Here is a 23,461-nt window from a genome sequence, read left to right on the forward strand (position 1 = left end):
AGTTTGTTGTGATTTATATCGTACCAATATATAAAGGGGGAAACAAGGAAGACCCAGCCAGTTATGGAACAGTCTCCCTTACAAGTACAGTAGCCAAAATTTGTGAAAAAGTTATTGAAAATAGATGGACAAAACATCTGGAGGAAAACAATATACTAAACCAGAGACAATTCGGATTTGGACAGGGAAAGTCATGTTCCACAAATTTGATCTGTTTCTATTCAAGACTAATATATATAGTACAAGAAAGGAATGGATGGGCTGATTGTGCTTTCCAAGATTTACAAAAAGCTTTTGATAAAGTCCCTAACAAAAAACTATTAAAAAAACTGGAAACCATAGGAAGGATTCCAAGGTAAACTATTGAAATGGATGGAGGATTTTCTGCATGGAAGAAAAATGAAGTTAGTGCTCAGAGAAGAGTTCTACTTGGGAAGAGGTAATTAGTGGAGTTCCACAAGGATCAGTATTGGCTCCAACAACGTTTGCCATCTTTGAATGACCTGGACAAGAGTGTGGAATATTACATGAGCTTCTTTGCAGATGATGTAAAATTGTTAAAGAAATTGAGTACTGAAACATTAAGAAATCGTAATGGAATTTGGAAAAAGTAAAAAAAGAAGAAAAAAAAATCGGGACAATATGAAATTGGTGAAAAGGAAGTAAAGAAAGGGGGATCTAAAAAAAAAAACCTGGGGGTGATCATCACAAAAGATATGTCCCCTGACATATGAAATTGTTGGCGAAACCTATAACTTGCTAAGTTCAATAAAAGTGTCTTTTACTTGGATGAAGAAATGGTAAAGAAAATACTAGTCACACTTATAAGGCCTAAATTGGAGTATGCAGCAACATTATGGCCACCCAGTACTAAAAAGAATATAAAGAAGATTGAGAGAATCCAGAGAACAACTATGAAGATGGCCCCAACACTATCAAAAATGTCATATGATGAAAGATTGTAAAAACTAGAACTACTGACTCAGGAACAAAGAAGAGAAAGGTGACTTTGTGACCATCTACAGAATTATTAAAGGTGTGGAAATCCTTGATAGATAAGACTTACTAAATTGGGATAAGAGAAACACAAGAGGACATGGAAGTAAACTCAAAAAGGACAGTTATAGAAGAGACCTGAAAAAACAGCATTCTCCACAGAATGGTGGATGTATGGAACATACTAGATGAAACAATAATGTGCAAAAATGGTACAAGAATTTAAGAGCAAATTAGATGTGGCAAGATACAGAGACAAGACACCATGAGTTTAGCTCCTCTTCCCATAAGATACAACTAGGTAAATACAGACATGATTTACTTCTTTCCCTTACTCTATAATTCATATTCACCCCAATTTTAATCCCTGCTTCTTCAAAATCTTCACTTCCCTTGTTCTTTTGTCCCTTAAACTTACCTCCAACCCACTGCCACCTTCACCTCTGCTTCATGAGATCACCTTACTTTAACCCACATTTACCTTTGGCTTCTTCTTACCCTCCTAAATTCCACCACTAATTTATTCTCTTCTTACTTGCTGCAAATGCAAGATCACCAGCCAACAACTGGTTCCCCTTGGTTCTCTACACTCACATACATACAAAGGATTACAAAGGCAAAGCATGCCGACAGGAGACCTTTTGATCCATATCTAGGTCGGATGCAAAAAAAAACAAAAACAAAAAAAAAACAAAAAAAAATAATAATGATAAATTAAAACTATAACAATGTAAATAACAATTAAAATACATAAATAAATGCATTGGTATAGTTGAATAACAAACAAACAGGTAAATAGTAAATGATAATAAATTGACATATAACTAATAATAAATGAAAATCAGACAGACAAATTATAACAAAACAAAAACAAATAATATAACATAAATTATAATAATTACAGCATCTTACTTAGGTATTTATCTAAATGATTCTTAAAGCTTCGAACTGAACTACATTGCACTACCTGTGCAGGAAGTTTATTCCATTCATTAACTACACGGTTGGCAAAGTTGTTTCTACCTACTTCCAAATTGAATCTATTTCCGGACAGTTTGAGACCATTGTTTCTTGTCTGATTCTCATTCAATGTAAAAATTTGGTCACTTTTGATGTTGTCAATTCCCTTTAAAATCTTAAAGACCTGTATCAAGTCACCTCTGAGTCTATGCTTTTTTAGGGAAAACAGATTCATGTGCTTAAGTCGATTTTCGTATGATTTATTTTTTATATTTGGAATCGGTTTTGTGGCTCGCCGTTGTACTTTTTCCAGTCTGTCAATGTCTTTAATGAGATTCGGTGACCATACGGAAACAGCATATTCCAAATGTGGACGAACTAACGATTTATATAGCTTGTTAATGAGTGATGGACTTTTGAAATCAAAAGATCGCGCAATCAATCCCAGAATCTTATTTGCTTTCTCAGAGGCTGAAATACACTGCTTGGATGATTTGAGGTCGTTACTGATAATTACGCCAAGATCTTTTTCACTATCCACTTTTGTTAACGAATTTCCAAATAACTTGTAATCGTACTTGCTGTTATTTTTACCTATGTGCATTACCTTGCATTTACTTGTGTTAAATTTCATTAGCCACTTTTCAGACCATTGCTGTAATTTATCTAAATCTTCTTGAATATCTAATTGGTTTGAGTGATCATTTGCCACTCCGCACAGTTTTGTATCATCAGCAAATTTGGAAACAGTAGATTTTAGTCCATGGTCTATATCATTTATATATACTATGAATAGAAGTGGCCCAAGAACGGAACCCTGAGGAACTCCACTTGCAACACTTTTCCATCCAGAAGTTTTTCCATTTAAAACAACTCTTTGTTTTCGACCTTTCAACCAATTACTAGTCCAACCTAATAGGCTACCACTTATTCCATGCAAAGCTAATTTAGTAAGTAGTCTTTTGTGTGGGACGGTATCAAAAGCTTTTGCAAAGTCTAGATATATTAAATCTATATTGTTTCTTTTGTCATAATTCGAGACAACTGTGTTGTAGAATTCGAGTAAGTTAGTCACGCAAGAACGTTTCCGTCTGAAACCATGTTGGCTATCATTTATCAAACGGTTACTTTCTAAATGATATTCGATAGCATCTCTGATGATAGTTTCCATTATTTTTCCTACGATCGAAGTCAAACTAATAGGCCTATAGTTATTTGGTTTCTTTTTGTCACCTTTTTTGAATATGGGAGTAACGTTAGCTAGCTTCCATTCTCTTGGGACATCTCCAGATATGATGGATTTCTTGAAAATAATTTCTAATGGAACAACAATCTCATTTTTCATTTCCTTTAAGATTCTTGGATGCCAACCGTCAGGCCCTGGTGTTTTATTAACTTTGAGTTTGTCTATACACCTTTTAATTGTTTCTTTTGTTATATTTACCGTAGTGAGTAAGTTTACCCCAGACTTTTCACAGGTTTCAGTTTGGAATTCACTTTGAGGTGTTTCGTTTACGAATACCGAGCTAAACTAATTGTTTAAGATATTACACATTCCTTCATTTGAATATTCAAGTTGACCGTCAGCAGATAATAGTGGACCAATGTGATTCCTAACAACCTTTTTATCTCTAATGTAACTATAGAATTCTTTGGGATTCTCTTTGGATTTCTCAGCGATGTTCATTTCGTATTGTCGTTTTCTTTTTCTTATTGTCTTTTTTAAATCTCTCAGTATTGATACATAACTTTCATAGTCATTAGATGCACCCGAGCACTTATATTTCTTATAAGCCTGTCTCTTTTTAGCAATACTTTTTTCAGTTTCTTTGTCGAGCCACTTTGGGCGAGCCTGATTTGGGGGACGTCTGTCCTTAAAAGGAATGTAAGTTTGAATCATCTTAGTGAGCGTATTTTGAAATATTTCCCACATCTGATCTACAGGCCTTTCGTTTAATTTTTCCTCCCAATCTGTAAGCTGAAGCTCCTGACGTAGTTCTATGAACTGAGCTTTACTGAAATCAGGTATTTTAGAAGCACAAGTATCTATTCTAAAATTGTTTAGGAGTTTGAATCTGACTAAGTTGTGATCGCTATTTGCAACAGATTCACCGACTTCTACATCAGTTGCCATGCTTTCGCGGCTAGTGATCAATAAATCGAGTAAGTTTCCATATCTTGTGGGCTCTTTTACATGTTGAATTAAGTAATTGTCACCAAGAAAATCAATCAAGCGACTACCTATATGGCCATGTTCAAGGGTCATCCAATCAATGTCAGTAAAATTGAAATCACCCATTATCAATAAATCCCGGTTGCAGAAACTAGACAGTTCTTGAAATAACAGTTTGTCATCTGCTAATGATAATGTCTTTGGCCTATATATTACACCTATATTCATTTTTTGTCCATTTGTTTGGGTTAACTCAACCCACAAACTGTCATATGCATCCTGTTTCACTTTCTCTAAAACACAAGCATGAACATTGTTTTTAACGTACAATAGAACACCCCCACCTTTCTTGTGGTTTCTATCCTGATGAAAGTGTTTAAATCCCACAATATTAAATTCAGCTTCGAACTCTGTACCATTTAACCATGTCTCAGTTATTCCTATCATATCGAGATTTTCGCTTTTGACATACGCCTGTATTTCTTGAAATTTGTTCCTAATACTACGAGCATTAAAGTACATAGTTTTAAGAAACTCCTGATTATTTCTTTTTGACACATTTTGAGTTTCAATATCATGTCTTATATTATCATTTTGTTTTTTATTTATGCCTTGCTCTATATTATATACATACATATACCAAGGCTTTTTCCCCCTTACAAGGGAGGTAGCCAAAAAGGAAAAGGCATAAAATCATTTCCACCCATTCCATCCCTGAATACACTCCACACCCCTCCACCCTCCCTCTTATCTTAGCACCTCCTGGATGACGGGTCATCCCTGCACCTTGTCCACTGCCCTGGGTCAGAAGCAGTGTCGCAAGACACAGCACATCCACAGCAAGGCTGCTTCATTAAATCGGCGACACCCCCCTCTCCGTCCCCCCATTGCTGCGTCAAATTTTGCTCACATATACTACCTCATCCCCCAACCCCCCCGCCCATTCCACCTCATGCAATCACAACATCATCCATATACAACCATTCTCCATTCACCCCTGTCTTCTGTCCTCTCCTGTCCTTCCTCAACAGACATTTCCCTCTTCCCCAAAGCCCCCTTCACCCCATCCATCCACCTCATCCTAGGACATCCCCTCATGTTCACTCCCTCCACATCTGCCTTCCATACCTCTTTTACTAGTCTTTCTTCACTCATTCTTTCCATGTGTCCAAACCATCCTAATATTCTTTCATCAACCCTATCTCCCAGCTCCTTTTCCACTCTACACTCTCACTAGCTCCAAACCTTTGCTTAGCACCCTCGTATGTACTTCCCTGGACACCCAATCCATATACAGATCAACATGGTAACAACACAACTCTGGGACAGTCCCTTACTCTCCATTCCCTACCCACACACAAGCTCTGTTACCCATGTAAAAACTTTGCTCCCCCACCCCTCAACTTGTGCATCTTGTACCTCCACAACAGATCCCACAGTACTCTGCAGTCATCCCTGCCATTCCTTTGTTCCTTTCCAAATCTTCTCATTTAACACCCTTCCATATACCTTCCCAACTACACTTAATTGACTGATCCCTCTAAAACTAGTATTTGTCTTTTCTCTCTTCTGTTGTGGAACACCACCTTCTATTGTCTAGTCTACCGGATCACTTCCTTCCCTTTGACATGTGTTAAATAGTCTCGCAAGTCATTCCACTTTAACTACTTTTCAGTTTCCATGCACTTCAGCACATAGTAGTTGAGTAAGGCATTTCCAAGTTGCCAAACTTAACATATTCTGGCAAATTTTAAATGTGGCCTATTGGACCCTTTCTATGTGCAGTATCTCGTGTTACATGGTTGTGGAAGAAAGATTTGTGACATTGATGTTTGTATTTTCAGATATCCAAACTCTTCATGGTCCACTTGTTCACAGGACCTTCTTGGATGAAATTGTATTTTGGACTGTAAAGTTCGAATTTCCTCAAAAGCTTGTGTGTTTATTATTAAACATGTTAAGGGATACTGAATATGAGGTAAGGTTATGCATGGCACTCTACAAGAAAAAAAAAGTGCATTAATAAATGTTTATTTTTTCTTTTCTTTTGTCATATGATTTTGTTTATTAAAATTGAATGATCTTGAAAGCATTGTTTATGTATTTCAGGATGCATTTGCCCGTGCATTTGTGCAGCACTATAGTCGCATCTCAGTTATGTTGGTGAAGAGTCAAGACTCGGAAACGTTAAGTAATCGTGTGGTCCACGTGTCAGTTCAGTTGTTTTCTGACCAGGACTTGGCCTTCCGTATGACTGATGCCTTCCACCTCCTTCATGTTATGGTGGTTAGCCTGAAGAACATGATGAAGAAAATATGTGTTCCATCCTGTCTTCATGGTGAGATAGTAACTTTAATTATCAGTAAGAAATTGCATGACTTTGTGACTTTACTGTGTGAAGTATGATTAAAAAAAAGTAGCTGTTTTTTGTTTTCTAGGGGGGGTGGAGGTCTCTTGCAAAAGAGAATTGTGACTATATTGATCTATCTATATACCAAAGGCTTTTTCCTCCTTACCAGGAAGGAAGCCAAAGTAAAAAGGCATATATCCACTCCCACCTATTTCATTCCCACCCATTCCACTCCCATCCACCACCCTTTTCTCCCTCACATTTTAGCTCCTCATGGATGACAGGTTATCCCTGTATCCTGCCCACTGCCCCAGGTCAGAATCAATGTAGCAAGACATCACATCCACAGCTAGGCTGCTTCACTTAATCGGGAAGCCCCCCATCCCCCACCCCCCTCTCTTGCATCACAGTAAAATTTATACACAGCCAATCTCCACCCACCCCTCTCTCCTGCCTTCCCCCTTCATTGCTCAACAAACATCCCCCTCTTGCTCAATGCCCTTTTACTCCAGGTCCTAAATTGATAAACGTATTAGATGTATCATGTTAATCCCAATTTATCTCTCATTCCAAATTATTATAAATATTTCATTCCATATTTTAGTTTGAACTTCAGGATATAGATTTGAAGATATACTATTACTGTATGAAAATGTTCTGTATATTTCACTTGTACGAGTTAAGAAATTTGACTGCTTTAACTGAAAGATTGACAATATACATGTATTATAAATGGAGAGAGTGAGTGGTTTGAGGTAAAGGTGGGACTTCGTCAAGGATGCGTTATTTCGCCCCGGCTGTTCAACTTATACATGGATGGGGTAGTGCGAGAGGTAAATGCAAGAGTAGTGGGTCAGGGATTGGAGTTGGTTTAAGAAAATGGAGAAAAGTGGGAGGTGAGGCAGCTGTTGTTTGCGGACGACACTGCACTTGTGGCAGGATCGGAGGAGGGATTGAGGAAGTTGGTGACAGAGTTTGTGAGAGTGTGTGATAGAAGAGAGCTGAAGATAAATGTGGGTAAAAGTAAGGTGATGAGATGTACAAGGGGTGAAAGTGGCAGTAGTCTGGAAGTGAGCATTAAGGGCGACTGGAGGAAGTGGATAGTTTCAGATACTTGGGTGCAAATGTGGCAGGAAAAGGTGGAGTGAAGATGGAGGTAGAATGTAGATTGAGAGAAGTAAATGCCTTGGTGGATTAAAAAGTGTAATGAATAGACTTTTGGGAATGGATGCTAAGAGGAGACTATATGAAGGAGTGATTGTGCTAACAGCACTGTATGGGGCAGAAACATGGAACATAAGAGAGGAAGAGAGAAGGAGTTTGAATGTGTTTGAGATGAGGTGTCTGAGAAGTATGATGGGGGTTACTAGGCTGGATAGAGTGAGAAATGAGGAGGTGAGGAGAACAGGGGTGGAAAAGGAGTTGGGAGATAGGGTTGATGAAAGAGTATTAGGATGGTTTGGACACATGGAAAGAATGAGTGAAGAAAGACTAGTAAAAGAGGTATGGAAGGCAGATGTGGAGGGAGTGAACATGAGGGGACATCCTAGGATGAGGTGGATGGATGGGGTGAAGGGGGCTTTGGGGAAGAGGGGAATGTCTGTTGAGGAAGGACGGTAGAGGACAGAAGACAGGGGTGAATGGAGAATGGTTGTATATGGGTGATGTTGTGATGCATGAGGTGGAATGGGCTGGGGGATGGGGGGTGAGGTAGTATGTGAGAGTAAATTTTGACGCAGCCCGAAGGGATTTCTCCCCGTCTTCTCCTTTTATACATGGGTGGACGGAGAGGGGGGGTCGCCGATTTAATGAAGCAGCCTTGCTGTGGATGTGCTGTGTCTTGCGACACTGCTTCTGACCCAGGGCAGTGGACAAGGTGCAGGGATGACCCGTCATCCAGGAGGTGCTAAGATGAGAGGGAGGGTGGAGGGGTGTGGAGTGTATTCAATGATGGAATGGGTGGGAATGATTTTATGCCTTTTCCTTTTTGGCTACCTCCCTTGTAAGGGGAAAAAACCTTGGTATATGTATGTATGTATAATTATTGGAATGTAAAATGCATTCAGTAATTTTTTTTTTTTCTTTCTTCATACACTAGACAAAGGTCACAATGCCCATCAGGTGGTCAACTGTGCTCATCATGTTATGAAGGACCACTGTTATTGGCCGCTTGTCTCAGATTTAAACAATATTCTTTCCCACAAACCCATTGCAGTCAAGTTTATGAGTGATCCAAGACTTATACATGAATGGTTTTCTTTCTTAAGCATGTTTCAAGGTTAGTGCAGTTCTGTTTGAAGTGTATAAATTTATTATACAGTTTTGTTTTTGTTGATGTAGTGTAACTTTAATTTCTTGTTTGTATAATTATAGGTATGAATGTTAATACACGAGAACGAACCCAACACATTGAGTTTGAGCCCCAGACCTACTATGCTGCTTTCAGTGCAGAACTAGAAGCATCAGCATCCCCACTTTGGGCCCTTGTTTCTCACTTACGTGGTGCTGAAATGCTGCAGCACACACAGGCAGTACTGAAGCAATGCTTGCAAGCTCTTAAACATTGGTTTTCTTCAGTTGGCTTTAGTCATATTGATATGGTAAGATTACTTAGTTTTTAAATTTTTTAACAAATGACAATATTCCTTATATATTGTTTTCAGGATTCATTTGATTGTGTAGCTTATGGAAAGAATGAGTGAAGAAAGATTATCAAAATAAGTGTGGAAACCAGAGGTGGATGGAGTTAACTTCAGGGGACAACCAAGGATGAGATGGATGGAGTGAAAAGGGCTTTGAGTAAGAGGGGAATGTCTGTTGAGTAGGGAAGGGAGAAGGCAGGGGACAGGTGTGAGTAGAGAGTGGTTGAGTATGGATGATGCTTTGACATCATGAAGGGATTTCTCCCAGTCTTCTCTATTTTCCTGCATGAGGGAACAAGGAGGGAGTCACCTTGTAAGTGAAGTGGTCCTGCTGTGGATATACTGTTTTTGTTGCATTGCTTCTGACTCAGGCCATGGGCAGAAGACAGGGATAGGCCTTCATCCACAGGGAGCTAAGATGAGAGGGAAATAAGGGTAGTGGATGGGAGTGGAATAGGTAGTAGCAAGTATGTACCTTGACTGGTTGCCCCCTTATAGTCTTATAGTCTAGATCAGTGGTTCTTAACCTGTGGGGAATTCCCCACTGGTGGGGAATGGCGGAGTTGCCAAGTGGGGAATGACCGGTCGGACAGAAGAACCACTGTCTTTTTTTTTTTTTTTTTTTTTTTTTTTTTTTTTTTTTTTTTTTTTTAAGCGTATATATACGTACTAAACACTGCATGGGTTAAAATCGAATTTGTCAAAGACTGATGCTGTGGTGGGAAATGGAGAGTTGGCTCACTAAAAAGTGGGGAATTGGAGAAAAAAGGTTAAGAACCCCTGGTCTAGATGGAGGTAAGGGTGTTGACAGGATTAGAAGATGGGCTTCAGGGATAAGATAATGTGTTCACTGACAGGACCATCACTAGCAGATACTTGTCATCATTGGTCCCAAGTAATGATTGAAGTGTTCATAGTAATAACATGGTTTTTTCATGTATATTGTACTTTGCAAATTGAAGTTTAAGTAATTTTTATGCATGAATTAGCTCCTGAAAAACTTTAAAAAGGACAAAGGTTGTCTTTTTCTTGATTGCAGACTGATGAATACCAGATGTCTTTTCACTTGCCATTGCATAGATACTATGCAGTTTTTATGCATCAGGCTATCAAATTTCAAGGAGCTCAACTAGTAGATGTTTTACCGTCTTACGACCACCTTCAACTTGTTATGGCACATCCGTTAAAGGTTCAGGTAAGTGTTTTTTGTTTTTGCTACCTCTTGCTCATGCTATGATGGATTTCATCTTTATTACAGGGCTATCCATGTTGATGGGTATCAATAATACAGGTGAATTTTCTTACCACCCCTGGATGTGTTCTCTCTCTCTCTCTCTCTCTCTCTCTCTCTCTCTCTCTCATTCCCTCTCTCTCATTCCCTCTCTCTCTCTCATTCCCTCTCAGTCCCCATACTACCAGAAAGATATTAATAAACTAGAAAGAGTGCAATGGAGAATGACCAAAATGATACCAAGGCTGAGAAATCTGCCTATGAAAAAAGGCTTAAAAGTCTATTTATTCCCACTTTCAAAAAGGAGAAGCGAGGAGACGTAATCGAGGTTTTTAAAATGTTCAAAGGCTTTGACAACATCAATGTCGAAGATTACTTCTTATTAGACCAATCAAATACAAGAAGACGTCACAATTTTAAAGTAATCGGTAAAAAAATTTCTTCGAATGAAAGTAAGCATTTCTTCTTTAACTGGGTTGTTAATGTGTAGAATTCGTTACCTTCGACTGTCATTGAAAGTAACACAGTAACAACATTAAAAAATTGCCTAGATAAATATTTACACTCTAATCTGCAAATAAGATGTTATCCCTTGCAATAAAAGATCTGACAGCCCAGCTTTTAATTGTAATTGGATAGGATAGTGGTAGCAGTAGTGTTAGTTCATCTTCTATCACCTAGTTACCCTGTTTTCTTAACTGTAGCTTAGTATATTAAACACAAACAGCCTCATTAGGGCTAGTAGGCCTGCTGTTGTTTGTTCTTTGTGTTCCTTTGTTATCTCTCTCCCTCTCTCCCCCCCCCTCTCTCTCTCTCTCTCTCTCTCTCTCTCTCTCTCTCTTGCTCTCTCCTCCCCCTCCCTCTCAACTGCCCCCCCTTCATTTTTTTCTCTCTTCTCTCTCAGGAGGCTCCTTGAGTAGATCTAGAGTAGTGTGGATGCGTGTAATTTTATATATATATATATTATATTATATTATACATGGAGGTAATGCCAAAGAAGGGGCTAGGTAATTAAGTGATTTGTGGATGAATAATCTGTCCCACCTTTTAGTCTCATTCTACATATAACAATCTAAATTAATCCACCAATTATTGTTGGGAGAAGGCAACTCTTGGCCACAATCCCTTCAAAACAGTTTTTATTGGTTCTTCTGGAATATATATGATTCTTATGATCACTATGTTCCTTCTGTTCTTGTGTAATTGTATGTATATTAGAAATTCCCTATCCCATTTTTGTCCCTGCCCATGGGGTCTGCATTTGAATTTTCTCAATATAAACTGACTAACTACTATATGCAATAGCTCCATAATTTACACTTTCATCAATACACTTGAACCTACCTGCCAATGTAGATTGAGAGAAGCAAGTAAATGCCTTGGTGGATTGAAAAGTGTAATGAGAAATAGGCATTTGGGAATGGATGCTAAGAGGAGATTGTGTGAAGGAGTGATTGTGCCAACAGCACCGTATGGGACAAAAACATGGAACATAGAGGAAGCGAGGAGGAGTTTGAATATGTTCGAGATGAAATGCCTGAGACTAAGTATGGTAGGGGTGTCTGGATAGAGTAAGAAATGCTGAGGTGAGGAGAACAGGGGTGGAAAGGGAGTTGTTGTTGTTGTTCCCTAGACTGTCTGTCCGAGCAGTCCCGTCTCCCCAAGGAATGCCATAGCCGAAACTGGGTTTTCCCACAAATCCTTTATAGAGCGTATGTTGTGTTGTTTGCGTGCATGATTGTGTATAATGCAGTCTTCCATTATGTGTTGTATGGTATGGGGTGAAGTGTTACATCCTGGGCAGCTGTTCACAATGCGGTCATCCAGCCTCTTCTGGTAGCTTAGAAGTGCAGGGTGGTGACCGCACCGCAGTCTGGCCAAGTGGACTCTGTCCTTTCGTGGGAGAGAGGATTCATAAGGGTGGATATCAGGGGGTGTGGCATGCAGCAGTGTGTTGTCTTTCAGTGTGTTAATGGAGCGGTGAGTGATATGATTATGAATATGTTTCCGGAGGCTGGTATTTGGTGGTTGTGGAGGAAGAGAAGAGAGTATCTGTGCGTGATAAAGGTCTTTGGGTGTTGTTTTAATGTTTCTTGGTGTGTGTGGGTGTTCTGCTATGTAGTGTAGTGTTGTGTGAATAGCTGTAGTTTGCAATGTTTGTGAGTGTGTGTATACCTTGTGGTCCAATGTGTTTTAGGTGGATGTTGCTTATGTTATCAGGGCCACAGGCAGATGAGTGCTTGAGACTATGTATTATGAGTTTTGTCTGACTGTCTATGAAGGATATATAGTCTGAGTCTGTGGGAAAGTCTTTCTTACGTCGAATGGTGCGTCGGTCGTCAGGGTGAGAAGTGAGATGGCTTGTCTGTGCAAAATGACGTATGAGTGCGTTTGCTTGTTGTTTGTTTGAGGGTAGATTATCTGTTGTTGTGATTATTGCTGCGTGAGAGTATGTAGTGTTACTGTTGGATAGTGTAATGCTCTTGAGTGTTTTGTACAATTTGCTGGTGTTTGTTTTGTGATCAAGTGTATTGATAAAGTTTTGCCAATTTTGTGTTTTTTGTTCATGTATTTTATTGGCAATCACAGTGTTTAGTGTTTGTATTTGGTCTGCTATGTTTTGAGGGATAGGTGTGGGGGTACCGTGTTTAAGTGTGTCACATTGTCTGATGAGGCTTTGGATTTCTGGTGTAAAGTTGGGGTTGTGTGATTTTCTGTTGCCTCTAGGGATGTATCTCTTGTCTGCATTTTGTATGTATTAAAAGTGTGCACAGCATTGTTTATGTTTGTGATTGGTGTACTGTTAAGTGTTTCAAAATGTTGTTCTGTCTCTTCAGTAAAAGCTTCCCAGTTAGCTCTCTTGTAATTGGTGTAAGTGTGTCTGTGGCCGACTGGGGTGCATCTTGTTTTGGTGGTGATGATGATTGGAAGGTGGTCAGAGCCAAGGGTTCCGACCACTCTACATGATGTTGTTGGGGTTAGGCAGGGGGAGCAAAAGGTGATATCAGGAGAGGAGGGAGTGTAGAGGACTTGGTGTGGGATATGTGTATGATTATGTGTGTTGTTCATGATAGTCAATGAGTCAAACTGAGTCTGTATATCAAGCCCTCTGTCTGTGTCAGGGTTGTTGACATACCAGGCAGACGACTTGGCGTTGAAGTCTCCACCCATGATCAGGTTGGGGATTGAGGCTAGTTGGCTAAAATGAGGCCTGAAGGTGTTTGGAACTGTGGGGGATGATTGGGGGGGAATGTACATGTTAACTATATAGCTATTGTCAGTGTTGATTTGTTGCCTGTGCGGATTCGAATGGATTGGATTTCTGTTGTGTTATCTGTGGTAGGGAGGAGAATTTTGGTTGTGGCACTTGTGTCCACAAAACAGATGGAGTGGTGGATCAGGGTGATGAGTCCACCGCCATAGCCGTCAGTCCGTTATTGTCTGATGATGGTGTAATTATGAAATGATGGTGTTTTGTGTGAGTGTCTTATTTTTGTTTTTTGTAAAATCGCAATGTGTATGTTGTGTTGTTTAAGAAAGTGTTCAAGTTCATGTTTTTTCGTGTTAATACCGTCAATGTTGTGTTGTAATATGTTGATGTTGTGTGTTTTGTATGTGTTGTATGTGTTGTATGTGTTGTATGTTGCCGTTTGGGGTTGAGGTTGGGGTGGTAGTTGGGAAGGTGTAGGATCTGGGTCAGAGGGGGGGAAAGGAGAGATCGGGGACAAAGGAAGGGGAGTACTAATCGCGGGTAAGGGCAGAGGGAAATTGTGAGTGGGTGAGGGTGCTGGCTGTGGTTGGGGAGGTGGGAGTGGAGTTACTGGAGGGCAGGTAGAACATGTCCAAGTGTTTGTGTATTGGTTTGTGTCAGCAAGTGTTGTACAAGTGAGGTGGGCCCAGTTTTTACACATATTGCACTGAACTGAGCCCTTTGTCTGTCTGCTCGAAGTAATGGGTTTAGAGCATGTTGGGCATGTATATTTTGTGGTGGGCCCAGGATTGCTCTCTACATCTCCAGCTAAAAGTAGAAGAAGAGGGGTGATCGCCAGAAAATCACCCCTTGGTGCAGAAAAAACGTAATATTGTTGCATGTTGGGAAAAAGGATTGTGGTACTCCCCAAGGTAGGCGTAGCTCCTCTTGGGGATCGGTGCCACCTGCGTAGAGCCGGTGGCCAGGGGTAGTTGCTGCCGTTTGGCCCCCAACTCTTGGGGTTGGGGGGTGGTCCCACGACATAGACGCTGCAGCTCCAGGACCTGGAAAGGGAGTTGAGATATAGGGTTGATGAAAGAGTATTGGGATGGTTTGGACACAGAAAAAATGAGTGAAGAAATATTAGTAAAAGCAATGTGGAAGGCAGAGGTGGAAGGAGTGGACATGAGGGGGCGACCAAGGATGAGATAGATGGATGGGGTAAAAGAGGCATAGGGAAAGAGGGGAATGCCTGTTGAGGAAGGGAGAAAACAGAAGATAGGGGTGATTGGAGAATGTTGTGTATGGATGATGCTGTGATGCATGGAGTGGATGGGGGTGGGGGAGAGAGTATGTTTGATATTTTGATGCAGCCCAAAGGGACTTCTCTCCATCTTCTCTTGTTTCTGCATGAGGGGATAGAGAAGGGAGTGGGTTGCCAATTTAATGAAGCAGCCTTGATAATTTCAGTAACCTGAAATTTAGTTATGGGTGCAGGTATGTGTTTTTGCACTCAAATAATCTTTTATTGTATGTTAATTCATCTTTTTCTTAGGTTGCTTTTTACGAGATCCTTAGTGGTATGTGGGTCAGAAATGGTTTGCAAATACGAGGACAAGCAATGACTTATATCCAGTGTCACTTCTGCAATTCTATGGTGGATCCAGATTTGTATCTCCTTCAAATCTGTGCTGGGGAACTCCCTGCAGATTCATTCATCACAACTATTTTCGAAAGGTTAGAAAAGCAGCAAATTTAATTCAAATTATATACCTCATAGACCATTGTAGACATAGTTGTCGTTTTCATGTACAAAATTATGGCAATATATTTAATGTAGGGGGGGATTTTTTCTATCAGCTGATTTTTTCTTTTTCCAGGTTTCATGTGTTAGAAAGCTTGAGTTTGTCATGTCGTGGAACAAACAGTTTTCTTGATGTAGAACATGAAATGACCATTCTAGAGTCCTGTTTAACATTTTTAGCAACACTTATGGTCGTCAGGACCAACATTGGTAAGTAGACAATTTATCTTGTAAAGTTGTGACACTAATATTCAACATTATTTTGTGTAGTATGAATATTAAGAACCATGCTGTGTTTATTTGTAACATGTTTAGTGTTTTTTGGGGTGTGTTGTTGTGTGGTGGCTGAATCTTCAACTCTGGTGTAAGTTCTCAGATTTCTGAGAATTCTCACCCAATCATTCTGGCATCCATCCAGCTATAGAACAATACCAATACAGAATAGGCCCAACCACTGATGCAGATTCCCCCAGATGGAATCACCATTCAGAAGGCACTGAAAACCTTATTTTATATTGCCCTACTCAAGCCTTACCCAGATAACAACATAACTCTTCAATGATTGACTTAGAGCCAAACTAGTGGCTTTTGCTGATTATACTTGATCTCTCTCCTTCAAGAACAACAGATTGATTGATCAGTTGATCTCTTAAGTTCTTTCCCATTTCCTCCTTGTAATATTGCCCATTCTTATAGTGGTAATATTTGAAAGTGTGAGTGTAAATAATGTATATTTTACCATCTTGTTGGTTATAGAGAAGATGAATATATTGTTAGGTCTTGGGGTATTGCTTGTTAGCTGTGTTGGAGTGTGTGATGGCTGTGCTGAAATTTAGTATATTTGGATTGAGGAGTTGTTCCAGCATATTGTTTCCTCCTTGGTTTGCTGTTTTATATGTCTACCCATACTGGTGTGTGTTCATGTCACCTGCCAGTATGTAGTTTGTTAGTGGTAAATAGGATTATGATAGGAAGAGTTAAGGATGTACATGTGCTAAGGGGAGAGGGTGGGGGAATATCAGATCATTTTTTGGTGGAAGGTAAGTTGAGAGTGGAGGATAGATGGAGAAAGAGGAAAGGGACAAGAGGTAGGGAGGTTCTTAGAGTGAACTCTTTGAATGAAAAGGAAAAGGAGAAGGAGTACGGAAAGAAGCTGAAGGAGTGGGAGGGAGTAAAGGATAGAGCAGTGCTGGGTGTGGAGGAGGAATGGGGATGGTTCAAGGAGGGAGTCATAAAGTGTGCAAGGATGGTGTGTGGAACAAGAAGGACAGGGGGAAATAGAAGAAAGGGTAATGAATGGTGGGATGAGGAAACAAAGAAGGTTGTAGAAAAGAAGAAGCGAGCTTTCACAGATTGGTTACAAAATAGGACGAGGGAGTCATATGAGAGGTACAAAGAAAAGAAAAGAGAAGTAAAGCAAAAGGTAAAGGAGGCAAAGAGGAGAGCAGATGTGAAATGGGGTAAGAGTATGACAGAAATTTTTGAAAGTAATAAAAAGATGTTTTGGAAAGAAATTAAGAGAGGAAGAGGAGGCGAATCAAGTAGAGAAGAAAAGGTAAAAGGTGCAGATGAAGAGATGATAATGGAAGAGAAGGCAGTAAGGGGAAGATGGGCAGAATATTTTAGGGAGTTGCTAAATGTGAAGGAGGATAGGGAGGGAAAGATAGCTGCAGTGGGAAATGCGAAGAAAATGAGAGTGATGAATGAGGAGAATGGAGGAGAAATAAGGAAGGATGAGGTGAAGGCAGTTGTTAAGTTGATGAAAGCAGGTAAGGCACCTGGTCTGGATGGATGCCATGCAGAATGTCTGAAAAAGGGAGGTACAGTGATGGTGGACTGGTTGGTGAGGTTATTTAATGTTTGCTGGAGAGAGGGTAGAGTGCTGGAGGACTGGAGGAGTGCCTGTATAGTTCCTCTTTACAAGGGAAAAGGGGACAAGTGTGAATGTAGTAGTTTCAGAGGGATTAGCTTGTTAAGTGTAGTAGGGAAGGCTTATGGGAGGATCTTGATTGAGAGGATTAGGAGAGGAACAGGAGTAATTGGTGAGGAACAGTGTGGATTTAGGACAGGTAGAGGTTGTGTAGATCAGATCTTTGTGGTAAGACAGATATGTGAGAAAGCTATAGGAAAGAGGAAGATGTTTTTTGGGCTTTTATGGATCTGGAAAAGGCTTATGATAGGGTAGACAGAAAGGCAATGTGGGAGGTTATGCAGATATACGGGATAGGAGGAAAGCTTCTGGGAGCTGTCAAGAGTTTTTATGAGAGTAGTAGAGCTTGTGTCAGGATTAGAAATGGAGAGAGTGAGTGGTTTGAGGTAAAGGTGGGACTTCGTCAAGGATGCGTTATGTCGCCCTGGCTGTTCAACTTATACATGGATGGGGTGGTGCGAGAGGTAAATGCAAGGGTAGTGGGTCAGGGATTGGAGATGGTTAAAGAAAATGGAGAAAAGTGGGAGGTGAGGCAGCTGTTGTTTGCTGACGACACCGCGCTTGTGGCAGGATCGGAGGAGGGATTGAGGAAGTTGGTGGCAGAGTTTGGGAGAGTATGTGATAGAAGAAAGCTAAAGATAAATGTGGGTAAAAGTAAGGTGATGAGATGTACAAGGGGTGAAAATGGCAGTAGACTGAAAATGAGCATTAAGGGAGAGCGACTGGAGGAAGTGAATAGTTTTAGATACTTGGGTGCAAATGTGGCAAGAAAAGGTGGAGGTAGAATGTAGATTGAGAGAAGCGAGTAAATGCCTTGGTGGATTAAAGAGTGTAATGAGGAATAGACATTTGGGAATGGATGCTAAGAGGAGACTATGAAGGAGTGATTGTGCCAACAGCACTGTATGGGGCAGAAACATGGAACATAAGAGAAGAAGAGAGGAGGAGTTTGAATGTGTTTGAGATGAGGTGTCTGAGAAGTATGATGGGGGTTACTAGGCTAGATAGAGTGAGAAATGAGGAGGTGAGGAGGAGAACAGGGGTGGAAAAGGAGCTGGGAGATAGGATTGATGAAAGAATATTAGGATGGTTTGGACACATGGAAAGAATGAGTGAAGAAAGACTAGTAAAAGAGGTATGGAAGGCAGATGTGGAGGGAGTGAACATGAGGGGACATCCTAGGATGAGGTGGATGGATGGGGTGAAGGGGGCTTTGGGGAAGAGGGGAATGTCTGTTGAGGAAGGACGGGAGAGGACAGAAGACAGGGGTGAATGGAGAATGGTTGTATATGGATGATGTTGTGATTGCATGAGGTGGAATGGACGGGGGGGGTGGGAGGTGAGGTAGTATGTGTGAGCAAAAGTTGACACAGCCTGAAGGTGATTTCTCCCCGTCCTCTCCTTTTATGCAATTGGGGGACGGAGAGGGGGGTCGCCGATTTAATGAAGCGGCCTTGCTGTGGATGTGCTGTGTCTTGTGACGGTGCTTCTGACCCAGGGCAGTGGACAAGGTGCAGGGATGACCTGCCATCCAGGAGGTGCTCAGATAAGAGGGAGGGTGGAGGGGTGTGGTGTGTTTTCAGGGATGGAATGGGTGGAAATGATTTTATGCCTTTCCCTTTTTGGCTACCTCCCTTGTAAGGGGGAAAAAGCCTTGGTATATGTATGTATATATGTAGTGGATTTAGAAATAGGTTTTATTAAGAGAAGTTTGGGGTTGGAGAGGAGTCTGATTCTGATGTGAAGGGTGGTTTGCAGAGGTTTGTGGTGTACATTTTCTTGATTTGTTTATATTATGATATTTTTTGCTTTGGTGTCAAGTTATTTTTTTGTTTCAATTTCTGTATAGGTGTTATGTTTGTCATTTGTGTAGCTATTTTTGCACTTCAGTGTATTTTTGTGATGCTGTTGGATGTTTTTATAATTTTTTTTGTGGTGGATGGCTTGTTTGGGGTATGTGTGGATGATATGTTGACCACAAATGCAATTTTTGTATACTAGTTTGTTTGTGAGATGGACCCATGAGTTGCTTAGGTTCCATTGGATAGATGTTTGTATATAATTTGTGGGAGTTGTCCATGTTAGACATGTGTAGGGTCCTAGGTTAGTTTCGATGTCAACAGCTAGGTGTGGTAAGGCAAGCACCATAATACTGAGCTCCTTATGTGAAAAAACAAAGATGAAAGTAGTAGATATACATACATATACCAATGGGTTTTTCCCCCAATCAAGGAAGTTAGCCAAAGTCAAAGGCATAAATCCACTCCCACTTATTTCATCCCTACATACTCTCCCATTTACCATCCACTTTTCTTGGCTCCTCCTGGATGACTGGTCATCCCTGCATTGCACCACTGCTCTGGGTCAGAAGCAATGTAGCAAGACACAGTGCATCCACAGGAAGACTGCTTCATTTTTATCAGCAACCCCCCTCTCTGTCCCCACATGCAGAAAAAGAGAAGACGGAGAAATTCCTTTGGGCTGGGTCAAAATATCATTCACACATACTCCCCACATCCCCCACCCACTCCTTTCCATGCATCACAGCATCATCCATAAACTTGATGCTGAAAGATACAAAGACTGGTCACCATGAGCATAGTTCCCTTCCCGTATAATACAACTAGGTAAATACAGCCTCTCCACTCACCCCTATCTTGGGTCTTCTCCCTTTCCCTCTTTTCCAATGTCCCTTTTACTCCATCCATCCATCTCATCCTTGGTTGCCCCCTCGTGTTCACTCCTTCCACCTCTGCCTTCCACACCTCTTTTAGTAATCTTCATTCATTCTTTCCATGTGTTGAAATCATCCCAGTACTCTTTCATCAACCCCATCTCCCAACTCCCTTTCCACCCCCGATCTCCTCCTCACCTCCTCATTTCTCAGTCTATCCAGCCATGTAACCCCTACTATATAGGTCACAAAAAAGTGGGAGAGTGATGGTGATTTTCTGGGCACTCCAAAGAACAGATACTTGCTCCTTAGTGCCACCCATCTCCAGGTGGAGTTGGGGTGTTGCAACAGTTTGCCTCTTCTAGTGGGCATCAGCATCGGGAAGGGGCAATGTTCATTTACTAAGAAATATTGAGGGTTGAATGGGCTTTATTTTGTTTGAGTGTTTTGACTCTGCCATCATCAAAGGAGGGAATAGCCTTTGGTACCTATGTAAGATTGGTAAGGTGCGAGGTTATGATTGCAGAGCTATCTACAATGGATATGAGATAAAGCACAAGTAATGCCATAGTTTCTTTTTTATACAAGTATTTGAACAGTGGGTATATGTTACTTTTTCAGGTTTGAGTGAGAGTGAATTGGCTGAAGTGGAAATGGTAACTTTACTTTGTATGGGAGACAAAACCCACTCCCAGTTAATGGAATGCATGCCTGAAAAATGTGGAATTGCTTCTCAGAGCAGAGACTTTGAATCAGTTCTTTCAAAGGTAAGTTGGAATTTTCTGGGCACAACACTTTCAGAAATACTTTATCATTTTCTCCTCACTCATAATCTGATTGAATTTCAGGTATCTGTTTATCGGGCACCTAATTTTGAGGCTTCTGGTACTATGCAGCAGGGAATGTACATACCAAAGGATCAAGTGTGGCAGAACCTTTATGATCCCATCTATGTCCTTCTAAGGGCTGTGCAACGGAGAGAATTTCAAACCTCTTTGGACAGATTTAAGTTGTTGTAAGCATGCTGCAGATTTGTCTGCAAATGTAAAAATGTGATTATGATAATTTATATAAATTTTATTGGTGTTTTATTGATAAAGTATTGGTTTTATTTATAGTTGCAAGCAGACTGGGAAGATGGGAAGTTGTTCTTCGTTATGGCCTCCTTTTCGTCTTCCTCAACCAGTTTGTACACCCTATACTGATCCCCAGCGTGTTCTTGCTTGCCGTACCTTCCATGCCATGGTCTTTGTTTTACTTCATAAGGCACTGAATCAAACTTCTACATCAGATCATCTTTTAGCTCTCACTCTATATTTGTTGGAACTTACCATAGAATACCAGTCAGGAACTCAAGAACATGGTAAGTGCTATTTCATGGTATTTGCAATTATCAAGGTGCACAAAGAAGTGCATAAGATCTGATATGATAACAATATTTTCTTTTCGTAGGTGGTGAGATGATGGCAGCTCAGTGGTATGAGAGTGGAGAAGACAAGCCTGATATGTTGTTTGGAGAATGGTTTTCTTCGGACAATATTTTCATCAATGTTCAAGCCCTAGTTAATCATATACATCTTAGCCCAACGCCATCCATCAGCTCGTGTTCAGATGGTAATGAATGCTCCAGTAAATGCATTGTTTGTCTTCATATTTTATTGGTTATATAAATTTCTTACTGGCAGCTGGAGGTATCTGCATTTCAATGGTACAAGTGCCTTAAAAGACAGAGGTCGCCACATCCTAGTCACAATTGACTCTATTTTTCCTTACTCCACTTGGGTTAATAGTTGTTGTTGTTGTTGTTGTTGTCGTTCCCTAGACTGTCTGTCCGAGCAGTCCCGTCTCCCCAAGGAAGGCCACAGCCGAAACTGGGTTTTCCCACAAATCCTTTATAGAGTGTATGTTGTGTTGTTTGCGTGCATGATTGTGTATAATGCAGTCTTCCATTATGTGTTGTATGGTATGGGGTGAAGTGTTACATCCTGGGCAGCTGTTCACAACATGGTCGTCCAGCCTCTTCTGGTTCAAGGTCTTGAGTGAGAAAGAGATCTTGTATCCCACCTGTGACTTGACTGTTGTGGTTTTGCTGATGCTGATAGATTTCTTCAGGAATGAAAATTGGACTGGTTTGTATTAATAGGGGCATTGAGAAGGAGGGGTACATCAGTTGAGGAAGGAAGGGAGAAGATGGAAGATAGGAGTGAGTGGAGAATGGTTGTGTGTGGATGATGTTGTGATGCATGGAAGGGGGATGGGAGATTATTTAGGGAGTGGTTATATTTACCTAGTTGTATTATACAGGAAGGGAGTTATGCCTGTAGTGACCCGTCTTTGTATCTTTCAGCATCAGGTGTGTTCTTAAATTCTTGAATAGTATTTGCACACACTGTTGCCTCATCCAGTTTATTCCAGATATCCACCACTCTGTGTGGGAAGCTATTCTTTTTCAGATCTCTTCTATAACTATCCTTTTTTGAGTTTTTCATGCCCTCTTGTTTTTCTCTTGTCCCATTTTAATAAATCATCTCTATCTAGGACTTCCATTCCTTTCATAATTCTGTAAATAGTCAGTAGATCTACTCTTTCTTGTCTTTGTTCCAGGGTTGGTAGTTCCAATTTGGACAATCTTTGTTCATATGTCAATTTGGAGAGTGTTGGTGCCATCTTTGTTGTTGGTCTTTATATTCTAATTTCCTTACAGTAGAAGCCCGATTTAACGAACTAATTCAGCCAAGGTCCAGTCCGCTAAATTGAATTTTCCATTAAATTGAGCGAGTGAGCGTTGGTGTAACAGTGTTGCCAGAGCCAATTATAAAAATGATACGTACCTAAGAATTCCCTAGTGTACACACACACACATACAGTATATATATTATTGTAAGTGAATTATAGGCAGCACAATCGTGAATTGCAAACGAACAGCAACGTGCAGTAATTTGTTGCAACGTGTGTGTGTGTGTGTGTGTGTGTGTCATGTAACAATGATATGAGCTGTCTGTGAATTTCGCGGAATATTAGTCATAGCTTCGTGTTTGGTTTGATGTACATAATTCTAGCGATTAATAGGACTGGGCAGTTGGTTTTTGGATAGTGAGCGTTATTGTTGTGTTGTTGCAGAAAACGTAGTTCGTTGTTATAGAAGTGTTTTTCGTGGTGATTACTCTCGCGTACTGATTTTGAATTTTCCCATCAACTTACTGTTTCATTATTTTGTTTTCCTATTATACCGTCTATTTCTACTTGAATATATTTCTGGTACAATTATACTTTATACATATACTGAATTATATATTATTGTATATATATTATAGTACGTGTATATATATATATATATATATTTTTATATACCTCCAAAGTACTAAATTATAAATTTTTCCTCAACTCCACCACCACAATCTGGTAAAATCTGGTAACATTGGACTCTGAGACACGCATGTGGCCAGTTGACGGAAAATGCTCAACTTAGCGGACCGTTCCCGCTAAATTGAGCTATTTCCGTAGACGCGCG

General features: G+C 40.4%; 1 protein-coding gene across 1 annotated transcript in view; it reads left to right on the forward strand.

Moving 5' to 3' along the window:
- Ubr3 (Ubr3 ubiquitin ligase) overlaps window positions 1-23,461 on the forward strand; it is a 296,891-nt gene that overhangs the window by 152,373 nt on the left and 121,057 nt on the right. The window contains exons 10-20 of the mRNA XM_076187774.1: window positions 5,974-6,107; window positions 6,239-6,467; window positions 8,578-8,757; window positions 8,853-9,079; window positions 10,161-10,316; window positions 15,098-15,279; window positions 15,423-15,556; window positions 20,572-20,717; window positions 20,799-20,965; window positions 21,069-21,313; window positions 21,403-21,564. Of these exons, the coding sequence (XP_076043889.1) occupies window positions 5,974-6,107; window positions 6,239-6,467; window positions 8,578-8,757; window positions 8,853-9,079; window positions 10,161-10,316; window positions 15,098-15,279; window positions 15,423-15,556; window positions 20,572-20,717; window positions 20,799-20,965; window positions 21,069-21,313; window positions 21,403-21,564 (1,962 nt within the window). The remainder of the gene's footprint in view (window positions 1-5,973; window positions 6,108-6,238; window positions 6,468-8,577; window positions 8,758-8,852; window positions 9,080-10,160; window positions 10,317-15,097; window positions 15,280-15,422; window positions 15,557-20,571; window positions 20,718-20,798; window positions 20,966-21,068; window positions 21,314-21,402; window positions 21,565-23,461) is intronic.

The sequence above is a fragment of the Oratosquilla oratoria genome, chromosome 7 (genome assembly GCF_046742065.1).
Source record: "Oratosquilla oratoria isolate Oo_2021 chromosome 7, ASM4674206v1, whole genome shotgun sequence".
In the NCBI taxonomy this organism is placed as follows: Eukaryota; Metazoa; Arthropoda; class Malacostraca; order Stomatopoda; family Squillidae; genus Oratosquilla; species Oratosquilla oratoria.